General features: G+C 48.1%; 1 protein-coding gene and 1 long non-coding RNA gene across 2 annotated transcripts; both read left to right on the forward strand.

Annotated features, from left to right (window-relative positions):
• The first annotated feature begins 6,473 nt into the window (after positions 1-6,473).
• On the forward strand, positions 6,474-13,927 carry LOC144945670 (dual specificity tyrosine-phosphorylation-regulated kinase 2-like). Its single transcript, XM_078874236.1, has 7 exons — positions 6,474-6,479; positions 7,028-7,130; positions 8,137-8,294; positions 9,817-9,953; positions 10,961-11,107; positions 13,707-13,845; positions 13,898-13,927. Exons 1-7 carry the CDS (start codon positions 6,474-6,476, stop codon positions 13,925-13,927), a joined length of 720 nt encoding a protein of 239 aa, XP_078730362.1.
• Positions 13,928-13,997: 70 nt separating this feature from the next.
• Positions 13,998-16,334, forward strand: LOC144945708 (uncharacterized). Its single transcript, XR_013639707.1, has 3 exons — positions 13,998-14,016; positions 15,258-15,333; positions 16,263-16,334. It is a non-coding gene; the product is annotated as an uncharacterized LOC144945708 (long non-coding RNA).
• The last annotated feature ends 370 nt before the right edge of the window (positions 16,335-16,704 follow it).

Here is a 16,704-nt window from a genome sequence, read left to right on the forward strand (position 1 = left end):
GGTTCAATGAGCCACTCTGTCTACAGGAAAGCCACCCATACAGATGCTTACCTAAAACCGGATTCCCACCACCATCCATCCCAGAATTCACTCATCAAGACTCTATACCATAGAGCCCAATGCATCTCCGACCAGGAACACATTGCCAGTGAACTCAAACACGTACGTCAAGCTATTAAGGCTAATGGTTACTCCGACTACACAATCAGCAAAGCCATCACTCCAACCATCAAGACGGATCCTGTTGAGGAGCCTTTCAAAACCATCACCTTACCCTACATTGCTGGGGTCAAAAAGATCTCCAAAATCCTGATAAAACACAAGATCCAGGTCCGATTCAACACAGTACATAAAATCCGTGATCTGGTCCCGTCTGTAAAAGATGTGGTTCCAGACATACAGTACCCTGGCGTCTACAAACTAAGTTGCCTCTGTGGTAGCAGTTACATTGGAGAAACCAAACGACATGTCTCGGACCGCATCCGTGAACATAAAGCAGACTTGAAACACGGTAGGACAAACACCTCAGCCGTGGCAGATCACTGTTACAATTCAGTGGGCTCACATGATATTGACTTCTCCAAGACAGAGGTTATCTGCAAGCCATCTGGCTACCATGAGAGATTCGTTCATGAGGCGATCCACATATACAAAGACAAGAGACAATTTGAACCAAGAAGATGGATTCTGGCTCAGCAATCATTGGAAGGACGTAATAAACCATTTCGGATCTTAACTGATTGTGTTCACGTTTACGGTGACTTTCAGACCGCAGTCCACTCACTGGCATTGACTATATATCTTGTATTCTCCGCAAGGAATGGATTCTTTGCTCCGCTGCAAGTCTCCAACCACCACTCTCCCATTGACATATTTCGTTGCTTCCTCTTAGTATCTTTCACGCGACGGGCAATGTAATAGTGCAGGGGTCGGCAACCTACGGCTCCGGAGCCGCATGCGGCTCTTTACGGGCTGCTTCTTGACGATATGTACGTATGTACAGTATGTACTCAGATGTATTGCGGCTCTTGAAATACTGAATTTTGTACCGAATTGGAAAGAAATGGCTCTTCTTGTTATTTTGGTTGCCGACCCCTGGTATAGTGTATAGCGGATTGTATAATAATAAATAGTATAACATTGTAATGTTTAATACAATGTATAAAGTAATATATAGTATCGTAATTGTACAGTGAATATACAGCAGTAGGGTGGGTAGAATAATACATAGTGTAATATTACAATGTATAAGGTATTGGGTGGTGTATAGTAATACAGTATTTAATTTAATGTTGGGTTTGTCTATGGCAGTATATAGTACAGGGTAAGCCCGTGTGATGTAAGAGAATAAAGTTTAGCTGGAAGCATATTATATTTTTTGCGACATAGAATTGTAATGTATTACTTACTGTTAGTAGCTCAGCTTATTGGAGAGTATATTTAGTATACTGATGATACTATGTAGTTTATACTTTAGTTGTTTACGTGGTGGTTTAGTTACTGCAGCTACATACTATTAACATTCCTTCCCTTTGTTAATGCTACCCCATCCCCTCCCTTTGATGCTGCTAATCCTGCATAATGCACGGGCATGATATGACTTTAAACCCCCCGCCCACCTCCTACGCATTTTACAAGTAGTACTAATCCCATATCTGCATTTCCCATAAATATGCTAAATTCCTCTTGATATGCAAATTATTTTGTCAAGGCGCTCTTCCCCCTCCAACCCAACTTAAATAAACGCTCCAAGCCTGGTGTGTTTCATTCAGACTCTGTCTTCTCGACAGACCTGTTCTTCACCTGAGGACGGCTGCCTGCGTTGTGGCCGAAACGTCGTGAGAATTATTTTATTATGTTTATTTTTATTATTTCCATTCTACGTGACTTTACCGAAAAAACCAAGAAGATTACTCCCACCTATTCCAAGGCGTCTTGCAAGCTTGGAAGAGTTCACCAAAAAATACCCTCTAGAATAGCACTCTAGAGTTATTTCTAGCAGAGGCCCTTTCACCAGCAGTGGCACAAATAAGCAATTGCAGGGGCTGTACCTTTACCTTGTATTACAGTTACCACGGTAGCGAAATATTAACTACCTCGCCTGGTATACAGGAAGTCGTGGATTCGATCTCGACCCTGACATCAGCATATTTGGAGTTTGCATGTTCTCCCCATGGTCGCATGGATTTTTCTCTGGATCCCCCGGTTTTTCCCTCCACATTTAGAATATAAACATGCGTTCGGAGTATTTGGCTGCGATACATTTCCAAGCGATAAGTCACTTCGTTTTTGCTATCATTCGTGGCCAGATCTCTTCTAAAAAAGAGCTTTATAGCTTAGTGGGCCTTCCCTGGTAAATAACAAAAAAGTTTCGTAATTATTTCACGGCTATTATACGACAATCAAGCTAAGAAAATGTCCCCATGTTCATGCGAGCACTGGGGCGTCACCCATCTCCATTAGTGGTAATTCCATAGAGACTTTCTACAGGACAACCACCGATTCATTATTCCACAACACAACAGTCGTATATTTTGCAATAATCGCACACTCCGAGTGGAGTATTACAGCGATACCAGTGTTTGTCTCTGGAAATTTTCCGATTTACAATAAAGTGGAATGGTGGCGCAGTGCATTCACGTACAACTGGACCTCGAAGAGTTGCTCTTCATAGCCCATGTGACGGAAGACGTTTGATACCCGGCCCGAGGTTTAACATTCGAGATGCGGCGACACTTGAGACAACCTTGGCTCCCCTTCATCAACCTGCAATAACCAGTGTAGTGAGGGCCTAGTCAAACAACAACCATGACAAACATGTTCTGGGGAAGCCTTCAATCAGCAGTGAATTGGACAATTATTTTAGTATGCCCCCCCCCCCAACCAGACCTCAAGACTTCGCAAACACTACCCAACACGGCAATCAGATTTTTCTTCACGTTAAATCTTTTTTTTTCTTCCAAACTTGCAACTGAATAAAAAAATATCGGAATGAGAAGACAGTTTAGAACATACTGATTGTCCATGAACATTTTCAGTCGCATTTTGTTACCTAGGTCAAAGTTTATACATATTCGATTATCGATACCATCGTTCACACGTCCCTCCTGTTTAGGACGAGCCCTATGTACAACAAAATACTGCTGTGATTGACAGGATGACTCGCGTCTAGACAAATGAAGTTTCTCGTCATGCACACCGCTGTGTGCAGAATGATGTAAACGCCGAGCACACGTTTTGTACGGGAACCACGTTGGAACAGCCATCAGATGTGACAGTGGTTCTCATTGCCACAACGTAAAATGTTAAACTCATAAACATCAAAGCAGCTGGCTTCTAGATCTCTGAAAACAACAATGCGTGTCGCCAGTCTTTGGCAACCGTGTTGTTAAAACTGTGCATGATGGTCGTGCACACATTCCAAGGGGGAATAATGTTAACAAATGTATGAATTTGTATACGACTTGCCACTATGAGCGCCGGTACTAAAGAGATGTTTGTTGTAGAGACAAAGGAAGGAACGATTGTCTACGAATTGCGGTTAAAAAAAGTGCATACATGGCAATTCAGATTGGTTAATTTTCCAGTGGCCGTGAGTTGCAATGAAACTATGACTTGTTACAGCAACAGTGTGTGATGGATATCAACAGTAATCTATTTTATGTTTTGCGTGACTTGTTATATCAGTGTTACAGATTAAATTTTTCCAAATTCTTCGGAAAAAATACATGGCATTTCAATGAGCTCACATCTATTGACGCACATACTGTATATGAGATAGATGCATTGCTTTGATAGTTTATGCTTACCATTTTGTATGTTGAATTGTTTTCACTTGAGTAAATAATAGAAACTGTAAGAATGATAATAAATTCGGTCTGCTTAATATCATTCCTCATTTATGTTTCGTAGTAAACTCATGCAACAGCATTCGTGTCAAAAGTATTCACCCGTGGTGTTATTCTAAAAACCCATATGCACGAGTAGAGAAAGGCACGTATGATATGAATGGAATAATTGTATAGGCACAATTGTTTTAAAAACCACGAGCTGATTTCCCCACTCTTCATCTCAGCAATAAGAGTTAAGCAGGCAACAGTAAAGGCGACAGTAAAGACGGCAGCTATGCCAAACTTAGACTTCAAAGTCACCGTTTCTCCACTTTCAAAGCCTCACTGAACTCTGCTCATCTCCGTTCGTGGTCCCTAGCCGGTGGTGGAAATTCCTCATTCCTATGGTGGGAATCAGAATGTCCACACGATGACCACACAGAGAGCCACAGACTCACCAGACAGAGTTCCACAGACTCACCACACAGAGACCCAAAGACTCATCACACAGAGACCCACAGATTCACCTCACACAGAGCCCCGTTTCGGCATCTTCAGGCTGAGTCGACCACGAGGAGGCACAGACAGGGTTCAGATTTTTCCCGCCATCGCCGCCATTCGCCCCGACCGGAAGCGGAAGTAGAAGCTGGGGGTGGAGGTCGCCCAAAGAGGAGGGGCGGGGGCGGCTGCCGGAGGCGTGGTCGCGCACTGGCACGTCACTCGGAGGGCGTGGCTAAAGGGGGCGTGGTCACGTCCCTCGCGCTGTGACATCACCGGTGACGTCGCAATCACCACGTGCTTTCTCAGAGTTCGAGACGGACGTGAAGGAGACGGCAGCTTCTTAAACTTCAGCTGCTTCAGCTTCATCATCGTCGCCTTTCGAACAACTTCTGCTGAAGCCATCCGAGCGAAACTTTAGACGAGGTGAGTTTTGTGGGTTCATGGTGAGTGTGTGGGTCCGTGTTGTGGGTTCGTGGTGTGTGGGTCTATGTTGTGGGTTCGTGATGAGTGTGTGGGTTCGTGTTGTGGGTTATTGGCGAGATTGGGTCCGTGGTGAGGATGTGAGGCCATGTGAGTTTGTGGTGAGGATGTGAGACCGTGTTGTGAGTTCGTGGTGAGGATGTGAGTCCGTGTTGTGAGTTCGTGATAAATGTGTGGGTCCGTGTTGTGGGTTCATGGTGAGTGTGTGGGTCCGTGTTGTGGGTTCGTGGTGTGTGGGTCTATGTTGTGGGTTCGTGATGAGTGTGTGGGTCCGTGTTGTGGGTTATTGGCGAGATTGGGTCCGTGGTGAGGATGTGAGGCCATGTGAGTTTGTGGTGAGGATGTGAGTCCGTGTTGTGAGTTCGTGGTGAGGATGTGAGTCCGTGTTGTGAGTTCGTGATAAATGTGTGGGTCCGTGTTGTGGGTTCGTGGTGAGTGTGTGGGTCCGTGGTGAGGATGTGGGTGCGTGGTGATTGTGTGGGTCCATGTTGTGGGTTCGTGGTGAGTGTGTGGGTCCGTGTTGTGGGTTCGTGGTGAGTCTGTGGGTCCGTGGTGAGGATGTGGGTTCGTGGTGAGTGTGTGGGTCCGTGGTGAGTGTGTGGGTCCATGTTGGGGGTTCGTGGTGAGTGTGTGGGTCCGTGATTGAGTGTGGGTCCGTGATGTGGGTTCGTGGTAAGTGTGTGTGTTCGTGGTGAGTGTGTGGGTCCATGTTGGGGGTTCATGGTGAGTGTGTGGGTCCGTGGTGAGTGTGTGGGTCCGTGTTGTGGGTTCATGGTGAGTGTGTGGGTCCGTGTTGTGGGTTCGTGGTGAGTGTGTGGGTCCGTGATGTGGGTTCGTGGTGAGTGTGTGGGTCCGTGTTGTGGGTTCGTGGTGAGTGTGTAGGTCCGTGTTGTGGGTTATTGGTGAGGTTGGGTCCGTGGTGCGGATGTGAGTCCATGTGAGTTTGTGGTGAGGATGTGAGTCCGTGTTGTGAGTTTGTGGTAAATGTGTGGGTCCGTGTTGTGGGTTCGTGGTGAGTGTGTGGGTCCGTGGTGAGGATGTGGGTTCGTGGTGAGTGTGTGGGTCCGTGGTGAATGTGTGGGTCCGTGGTGAGTGTGTGGGTCCATGTTGGGGGTTCGTGGTGAGTGTGTGGGTCCGTGGTTGAGTGTGTGGGTCCGTGATGTGGGTTTGTGGTGAGTGTGTGGGTTCGTGGTGAGTGTGTGGGTCCGTGGTGAGTGTGTGGGTCCGTGTTGTGGGTTCGTGGTGAGTGTGTGGGTCCGTGTTGTGGGTTCGTGGTGAGTGTGTGGGTCCGTGATGTGGGTTCGTGGTGAGTGTGTGGGTCCGTGTTGTGGGTTCGTAATGAGTGTGTAGGTCCGTGTTGTGGGTTATTGGTGAGGTTGGGTCCATGGTGCGGATGTGAGTCCATGTGAGTTTGTGGTGAGGATGTGAGTCCGTGTTGTGAGTTCGTGGTGAGGATGTGAGTCCGTGTTGTGAGTTTGTGGTGAGGATGGGGGTTCGTGGTTAGAATGGTGAGTTCCTGGTTGGGGGATGTGGGAAAGTGGTGAGGACGTGAGTCCGTGATGTGACTCTCTACAACATCTACACCCCCCACCCACCCACAGCTTTCCACACAGAGACCTTGGGGACTGCTGCTTGAGAGAAGCCACTCTGAGTATCAACACCATGGAGGTACGCATGGGCCCCTACGCTCGACTTACGAACACCACCAGCACTCATCAACACCACCCACACTTACGAACACCACCCACACTTACGAACACCATCCTCACTTACGAACACCACCAGCACTTACTAACACTACCAGCACTTACTAACACTACCAGCACTTACGAACACCAATAGCACTTATGAACACCACCCATACTTTCGAACAACACCTTCACTTACGAACAACACCCTCACTTACGAACACCACCCACACTTACAAACACCACCCACACTACGAACGAGCTTCCATGAAATATATATTTGTTTAACATCGACTTACAACTCGCACTTGCGAACCGAACCGCGGAACGATCCTCCGCGAGATGTAGTGAGTGTTTGTGATGCCTGTACACTACTCTGTGGCACCACAATGGCAAGATATTAACAACCTCACTTGGTTTCCAGGAGGTCGTGGGTTCGACCCCAACCGTGATGTCTACTGTTTATTTGAAGTTTGTGTGTAGAGGAGCCTACTCCAATATTGTTTTTATGTGTGTATGTGCATGTAGACGAGCCAAGCTGGAGCAAGAAGGAGGGAGGCAGTCTCTGGCAACACGTGGAGCGCGTTGTCCGCAGCCGGCACCGGCCCTATCCGCAGTAAATCGCCTCGAGGTGAGGAACAGCAGTGAGCAAAAATAGCCACGGTGAATGGGGGCAAGTCACTACCGCCATTTTTCATGGAGGACTTCACGGTGGCCATGTTGCTTAGGGGACTTTATGGCAGTCCTGTTCCATGGGAGACTTCATTGTGGCCATTTTGCATGGGGGATGTCACGGCAGCTATGTTGCATGGGGTACATCACTACGGCCATGCTGCATGGGAGACGTCACTATGGCCATGTTACATGCGGGATTTCACGGCGGCCATGATGCATGGGGGTCTTTAGGGCGGCCATGTTTAATGAGGGATGTCATGATGGTCATGCTGCATTGGGGATATCACAGCGGCCATGTTGCATGGGGGTTGTAATGGTGGCCATGTTGCATGGGGGTTGTCATGGTGACCATGTTGCATGGGGGATGTCACGGCACCCATATTGCATGAGGGATGTCACTCTGGCCATGTTGCAAGGGGGACTTGATTGCGGCCATGTTGCATGGGGGAAGTCACTGCAGCCATGTTACATGGGGGACTTTATTACGGCCATGTTGAATGAGGGATGTTCTGATGTCCATGTTGCATGGGGGATGTCATGGAAGCCATATTGCATGGGGGTTGTCATGGTGGCCATGTTGCACGAGCGATGTCATGGCAGCCATGTTACATGGGTATACAGTATTTGGCTGCCGCTATATATTTCCACGTGATGAAGATCACAGCCACTTTAGTGGGGCCATACCTGCCAAAATAAAAATATATAGTTTAGTTTTAGTATGGGTCTCTATGGGTCGTTATGGTTCGATATGAGCATGGATCTCTGTGGGTCTATGGATCTCTGTGGGTCTCTATGGTTCGATACCAGTATGGGTTTCTGTGGGTCTGAGTGGAGTGATGAGTCTCCATGTGATGATGATTACGTCGATGACGATGTAGCTCTAGCGGGGGCCTTACTTGGCATGTAAACAAAACAGAAATAGTTAAAAGTCTAAGATGTCGTTGTTGTTGTCACGTGTGCAGCGATCCTGGATCTCTTTGAGCCTCAGCTAAGTCATCGCCAAAAGCTGGAGCTGGAGGCCATGAAACAAGTATGGTTCTTCACTGTGGACAAGGTCGGCAAACCCCGGGGCGGCAACAACAACGACAGCTACGACGACGATACCAACAACTACATCCCTGTGAGGCTCACAGAGACACCCATGGAGACTCAAAGAGACACCCACAGAGACCCACAAAGACACCCATAGAGACCCACTCCCATTGAGACCAACAGAGGCACCCAAAGAGACACCATTAAACACCCACAGAGGTTTTTTGCTGGGTTAGAAGGCATGAGTATAAATGTGTAATCGTTAAACCTGCCACCACCACCAGACACAGACAGTCAGTTAGGGTTTTGTGTTACGGGCTTCTGGGGGTCTCTGTGGGTGTCTAAGGATCTGTTTGGGTCTTTATTGGTCTGGGTGTCTCTGGGTCTCCGTGAAAGTGTTCAAATTATTTCGCACCGTATGTAGTAAACTTTGGCTAATCCACTCACGACGTCGGCCGTGGTGGCCAGGAGATGTTAACTCCTTCACCTGGAATACAGGAGGTCGTGGGTTCGATATCGACCCTGACGCCTGCTGTATATTTGGAGTTTGCGTCTCTATCTCTCTCCCCGTGGTTGCGTGGATTTTTCTCCGGGTCCTCCGTTTTTTCTCTTTCCACATTTAGAAACAGCGTCAACACACATTAAGAGCAATTGGCAGCTTCTGCTGTACATTTCCACACGGTGGTAATGATGAGGCCCCACTTCGTTGAGCAATGATTTGTGATGGCTAGGTCGCTCTTGAGAAACAAGTGCAGCTCAGTGGTGAGGCCTTTAACAGCGTAGCAATAGCCTGTAGCCTTTCTGGACATAAAACACATACTTGTGGTGAACATGCAGACAAAAACATGCTCTGATAATGTATGGCATTGCCTTTGAAACTGATTGGTCTACACCGGAGAGAGCATCCTTCTTTAGGGCCTAGTCTCACTACCAGCGTCTCACTACCCAGTGTCTCACTACCCAGTGTGTCACCACCCAGTGTCTCACTACTAGTGTCTCACAACCTGTGTCTCACTACCCAGTGTCTCACCACCAGTGTCTCACTACCCAGTGTCTCACTACCAGTGTCTCACTACCCAGTGTCTCACAACCTGTGTCTCACCACCAGTGTCTCACTACCAGTGTCTCACAACCTGTGTCTCGCCACCAGTTTGTCGCCACCAGTGTCTCACTACAAAGTGTTAGATGGATAAACGCAAAAAGGCGAACAACCCCTCCAAGTTTTAACGACATTCGGTATTCTTGGGTCTTTCGGTAAAGTCACGTAGATAGGTTCAAATAAAATAATAAAAATAACAGGAAGTTGACCGCTTGCATTGCGATCGAACGTCGTAGTTGTCTGTTTTTTATTTATTTTTCTTTGAGCCTATCACACGGGACTTTACCGAAAGATCCAAGAATACAAATTCCTGCAGTCACGAAAGCTTTAAGTCAAGCATTCGGCAGTTTAACCAAACATTTATACATTTCCGCGATCTAACACCCAAGCAAAAAGTAACCTCCGTAGCTGATAATGGCGGTCGTGGAAGCCCCGACTACTGCTGCAACCACCGACGCTCTGATTGCGACGACTCTGACTACCGGCCTCCGCCTCTTCCTCCGCCTCCTAGGTTCGCAAGGAACAGCTCCACTACCGCTATGAGGTGCAGAAGATGATCGGCAAGGGAGGCCAGGGCCTGGTGCTGCAGTGCCTCGACCACAAAACCAAAATGCTCGTGGCCGTCAAGATGCTGTCGCTGCCCTGGAGGTGAGTCAGAGGGCCTTCCGCGGTGGCCCGCGCTCTCGAAAAATAATCATCAAATGATTGTAGGCACCGCCGTGAAACTGCCACTAACTATGGACTCGCTGACAAAATACTAACTGCCGTAAAACTGCTGCTAACTATAAACTAACAAAATCTTACTGCCATAAAACTGCTGCTAACTATAAAGTAACAGAATACTAACTGCCATAAAACTTACTGCTAACTATGAATTAACTAAAAAGAAGCACTAACTGCCGTAAAACTGCTGCTAACTATGAACTCACTAAATAATAATGCGCCGTAAGACTACTGCTATGAACTAAAGTTAACTAACAAAATAATAACTGCTGTACAACTATTGCTAACTATGAACTAAAATACCCATATAGACCCACAGAGACCCGCAGAGTAACCCACAGAGACACCCACAGAGACACTCAGACCCTTAGAGACCCACAGAGACACCCACAGAGACACCCAGACCCTTAGAGACCCACAGAGACACCCAGACCCTTAGAGATCCAAGAGACACCCAGACTAATAGAGACCCTTAGAGACCCACAGAGACACCCAGACCATTAGAGAACCACAGAGGCCCACAGAAACACCCAGACCCATAGAGACCCACAGAGACTCGCAGAGTAACCCACAGAGACACCCAGACCCTTAGATACCTACAGAGACACCCACAGAGACACCCAGACACTTAGAGACCCACAGAGACACCCACAGAGACACCCAAATCCTTAGAGACCCTGAGAGACCCACAGAGACACCCATACCCTTAGGGACCCACAGAGGCCCACAGAAACACCCCGACCCACAGATATCTACAGAGTCACCCACAAAGACCCCCACAGAGACACCCACAGAGACCCCCACAGAGTCACCCACAGAGACACCCACAGAGACACCCATAGAGACCCCCACAGAGACACCCACAGAGACACCCATAGAGTCACCCACGGAGTCACCGTTGATTTCGTGGCCTTCCCCTTCCCGCTGCGCAGCTCCTCGACAGCGGCCCGCCAGAGGACGGAGCTGGAGGTGGCCAAGGAGCTGCAGGGCAAGGCCAGCGATGAGCGCTACGGAGTCATCCGGGTCCTGGACACGTTCCAATTCCGCGGACATAATTGCCTCGTCGTCGAGCTCTTGAAGTACGCGAACCTCCCACCCACCCACGTGCGTGTGCGTGTCCATTGCTCCGCTCGATAGTTGATTTATTTCGGAATAAATATGTATTTAATATTTGATCAAGCAACTAGATTTATCACATTTATTTATTGAGTTTCACATGCAAGGCTTTCGCGACCAATATCATCTATAATAAAGGTATTTTTGGGTTAGATCAAGTAAATATATAAATGTTGTGTCGTTAAACCCGCCACCACCCAACATAGCCAACTAGTAAGGGTTGTCATGCAAACAGAACTTGACAATTCGTTACTAGTACAGCACTATTGTGTAGTGTCGTGTAAAGTGTAGTAGTGAGTGTATAGTGTAGCAGAAAGTGTAGAGTATAGTAGTGTATAGTGTAGTAGAAAGTGTAGTGTATAGTAGTGTATAGTAGTGTATAGTGTAGTATATAGTAGTGTATAGTAGTGCATAGTGTAGTATAATGGTACAGCACAACGGTGTTTTGGAGAGCCAAGCCACAACATTTACAATCTCTGAGTATGATGTTTCGCCAGTAATTACAACTGGATTCATCAGGCGACAGCCACATTTTGTGGAGAATTCCACCTGTTTCGTTCCTTATATAGAGGCACAGATGTGGTGATCAGGCTTCTGTGCTCTTGCGCAAAGTGGGGGGAGGGATTAATTTTCTAATTTGTTCTCCAATAGCTTTTTTAAAAATACCATTCATAATAAACTTCTTTTTGCAGTTTATTTAATGAGTTTAAAGAAAGTTAACAATTCATCAAAAGATGTCTCGCCTCTTTAAATCAATTAATTTAATCGAATACGTAACTTATTTAATTACTATTTTGATAATTAATTCATGCAATAATTAATCTGACAATTTTACAATCGCAATTTGTTTGGCAACCGAGTCTCCAAAGCTCTGGGAAGTCGAGCAGCACGCGCCCACGTGGCCCTCGTGGGTCAAGCAGCTCAGCACAGCGAACCGCTGCGTTATCGACAATCGCAGAACACCGTGGCGACAAATCAGATGCAGGAAGTCCCCCAGGTTGCGGAAGACGCGACTCACGGAAATGCTCCCCATAAACTACACATTAATCTTTTTTCATGAGAATCTACATAGAAATAAATTGGAAATTTTGTGGATATGTGTGTCTGTTTGAAATGTTTAGCATACTTCCCAACATGCAACAAACTTGAAATTTGGCACGTGGGTAGCTTCCAGACTGTACACAATGGAAAACGTCTAAACATTTACTTTTGTGTTTTGGGGGGGCGCAAGAATGCATGCAATATATTGTACGGCAAGTGAGCGGTGACGTCACATCTGTGATGTCACCCGCATGCGGCAGCGTCACGCAGTGTGCCTGCTGACGTCACGCATCCCCAACCCACCGCGTAGGCCGTGTATACCGCACAAATGCGCGGCACGGCTGTCTCGATGTTCTAATATCAGCTCGCTCTTCAATACAAAGCAGAAGATACATCTGTTTTTGTGAAGCAGCAAAAACTCTCGAACGCTGAGCTCTGACGTCATGAAATTTGCACGGCTGACGCTGCCTGGGATTTCGAAGTGAAAGCGACGATTTTCAGCTCGCCACGTCATTCCCTTCCCGAGTTGTCTAAATCGACCTTCCGTAGAAGTGGGTCAAGGTTGAATTTCCTTCAGTGAAAAACATCCGATTTAGTGAAATTGATTTGTTTCAGATGTTTTCTTTCTTGCAAGCATGAATTTTTTTTCGGCTTTTCCAGTGAAATTTTTATATAAAAAAGGGAAATGTGTGGATATGTGTGTCTGTTCGAAATGTTTAGCATACTTCCCAACATGCTACAAACTTTAAATTTGGCATGTTGGTAGCTTCCGTACTGTACACAATGTAAAACGTATAAAAATAAACTTGTGTATTTTGGGGGGGGAATAATGGATATAATCTATTGCACGGCAGTGAGCGGTGACATCACATCTGTGATGGACTAAACTTTAATTTTAATTTCCGTGCGAAGAACGGGTACACCTGCTAGTAAAATCTATATTAATAAGCTATTTTATAAAATAATACGATATTAATAGGTGAATAATAATGAAGAAATTATAATTAACAATAATATGTCATCTTCTTGGTTCTTTCGGTAAAGTCACGTAGAAGGGATAATACAATAATAAAAATAAAACATAATAAAATGAAATAATATGTCAATCAAATGACGGAATAATACGAATATATTGCTAATTAAAATTATAATGCAATTTTGTATTAAGAAATATTGATAATAAAAGAATAATAAATAGAATACATTTATTATTAAATTGTGATATTATAGTAATACAATTATAGTAATGAAATAATAAAATGGAATAACATAATCATGATGAAATTATAATAAAATCATAATGAAGTTATTATCACAAAATATTCAGTTCCCTTGGCGCTAGTGCGGCGCGGCGAGGCCGCGGATTAATACCGCGGAGCGACGAGGCGTTTCATGACCCCCCCCCCCCCCCCAAAACTAACCAAGTGGCACAAGTCGGTTTGGGGTCCGGGTTGTGGGTCGCTGAGCGGACGTCATTGGAACGGGAAAGTGATTTTAACGTCGTCGTCGTTGTCGTGCCAGGAAGAGCCTCTACGATGTCATGAGCAAAGGGAGCATCGGGCGAATCTACGTAAGGCGGTTGAGGGAGCACACCAGGACCGTCCTCGACTTCCTGTTGTACGCCAAGGGGCGGGGCATCGTCCACGCAGACATCAAGCCGGTGAGCGGAGCGGGCGCGGTGGTCACGCCCTCTCATCGGGGCGCTCGGTTAGCTGGCGCGGAGGCAGGCTGGCCACGGTTGATCGCGGGGTTGATGCGCTGGCTCCGTCCATCGAAAGGGAGGTGGTGGTAGTGGTGGTGGGGTCACGGACCCTCCGGCGAAGACGATCCGGTACGAGGTGGACACTCGTACCGCAGAGGCAGGCCGGCCACCGTTGATCGCGGGGTCGATGCGCTGGCTCCGTCCATCAACTGTGACTCTGCCACCTCCTCCTTCCAGATGGAGGTAGCAGGTTGACGGTAGGCAGCTGTGGCTAGGAGATGTTAACTACCTCACCTGGTATACAGGGGGTCGTGGGTTCGATCCCGACCCTGACGCCTGCTGTATATTTGGAGTCTGCGTCTCTCTCGCTCCCCGTGGTGGTCACGTGGATTTTCCTCCAGGTCCTCCGGTTTTTCCCTCTACGTTCAGAATCAACATGACCACGCGTTTAGAGTATTTGACCGCTGCTGTAACCTTTCCACGTGATGATGATATCAGCCCACGTCGTTGAGCTATCGTTTGTGATGGCCAGGGAGCTTCCGACAAAACAGCTGCACAGTAGCTCAGAGTGGGGCCTTACACCTAGTAAAGTAAAACATAGCTTAGTTTTAGTCTGTGTCTCTATGTTTGTGTGGGTCTCTATGAGTATGGGTCTCTCGAAGTCTGTGTGGGTCTCTATGAGTATGGGTCTCTCGAAGTCTGTGTGGGTCTCTATGAGTATGGGTCTCTCGAAGTCTGTGTGGGTCTCTATGAGTATGGGTCTCTCGAAGTCTGTGTGGGTCTCTATGAGTATGGGTCTCTGTTGGTCTTTGTGGGTCTCTATGAGTATGGGTCTCTGAGTATGGGTCTCTATGTCTGTGTGGGTCTCTACGAGTATGGGTTTCTGTGGGTCTGTATGGGTCTCTCTGAATATGGGTCTCTATGAGTATGGGTCTCTATGAGTATGGGTCTCTATGGGCCTGTTGAAACATGTCTCTAGAGTGTTTGGCTGCTGCTATACATGTCCACGCAATTATGATGAGGATGCTGATGATGCTGATGATGCTGATGATGATGATGCTGATGATACTGATGATGATGCTTACGATAATATCAGCCCCTTGGTTGAGCTGCTGTCATTACGTGATGGCCGGGTCGTATCCGATAAAAGACCTACACAGCAGTTCAGCGGGGCCTTACACCCTGGTAGTAAAATACAACTTTTAATGGGTCTCAGGCATGTCGCCCGTGTCGCAAGTCGGGGGGGGGGGGGGGGGCTGCCCGTGTGGGTGTCAATGCGTCACTTTGCGTGATCGACCCACTGCTGGTTGGACACTCTCGCCGTAACCTCAGAGTGTGAAATTCCTTCTCTGTCTCTCCCCTTTGTCCAGGACAACATTCTGCTCACTGCGACCGGCAAAGTGAGGGTCACCGACTTCGGGTGCAGCTTCTACCTGAAGCATAAAAGTGAGTGGCCTTGCGTGCATGCGTGGAGTGTTTTTTTGGGGGGGGGGGGGGTTAGATGGCGTCAATGTGTAATGCGAGCAAGGAAAGGGTGGGCGCTGCCTCCGCACCACTCACGCGGGCCGGAGTATTAGGGGAGGTGGAGCCTGGTCGTCGGGGTGAGTGGGGGCGGAGTCAGGGTCACGTGAGGAGGAGGAGGAGTAAGGGTCACGTGAGGAGGAGGATATAGGACGAGAACCAGAAGGGAATCGGGAGTCGAGAGAGAGTGAAGGTAGGAGAAGCCACGCGGGGTACTGGCGGAGGAGTGGCACGAATTGCCACGTGGTCGGAGTCACGGCACCGTCAGCCAGCGGTGTACGTGGAGCAGCGGAGTGGCTGCAGAGTGTGCGGGGCTCACGGAGCAGCGGAGTGGCTGCAGAGTGTGCGGAGTCACACGGAGCAGCAGGGTGGCTGCAGAGTGTGCGGGGCATACGGGCAGCAGTGTGGCTGCAGAGAGAGCGGAGGACTCGAACGGCGTGCGGGGGGGCACGCGACGGAAGAGGTGCGGGTCCGTTCAGGGACATCGAAGGGTGCGAGACAAGAACCCAATAAAGGACAGACGGAGACCAACATCGCCTAAGAGTCCTTTATTACAAATGTAAACGCAGCCGGCCGGCGAGGTTCAGCGTCACGTAAACAGGACGCGCCAATTCACCACTTGCACAGCACTAACCGGTGTGCTGGAGACAATTCGAGCATTTATAGCCGAGCATCATCATCAGGCAGGCAGCCAGAGTGCGCGGTCCAACCCAATAACTCGCCTTTGCCGTGAAATATCGGTCGCAGAAGCCGACTACGCGTTTAGCCGACAAAAAAAAAATCTGTTCCCCCCACGTCGCTGTTGACGGAGGGACTACTTCATATTCATCGTCGTTGTTGTTGTTCCGGTGCAGCAGCCCAAAACGTGAGTGGGACGTTGCCCTACATGGCCCCGGAGCTGCTGCTGGGCTACGATGTCACCTGCGCTGTGGACATGTGGGGCCTGGGCTGTACCTTGGCCGAAATGGCCACCGGCAAGGTGCTCTTCGATTCACCGACCTACAAAGAACACCTGCCCTGCTGCATTGAGGTACGGGCTGTGGGTGGGTGGGTACGGTGGGTATAGTGGGTGGGTATGGTGGGTGGGCGGGCAGGTGTCTATGGGTCTCTGTGGGTCTGCACAGAGACCCATACTCATAGAGACCATATAGACCCACAGAGAACCATACTCATAGAGGCCCATACAGACCCACAGAAACCCATACTCATAGAGTTTGATTCTCTCTCACGGCCCCAAACACCAGAGAGGAATATCTGAACTGGTCCAGGGCCTCTCATAGGTCGACTAAGCCTCAA

The sequence above is a fragment of the Lampetra fluviatilis genome, chromosome 38, assembly GCF_964198595.1.
Source record: "Lampetra fluviatilis chromosome 38, kcLamFluv1.1, whole genome shotgun sequence".
NCBI lineage: Eukaryota > Metazoa > Chordata > Hyperoartia > Petromyzontiformes > Petromyzontidae > Lampetra > Lampetra fluviatilis.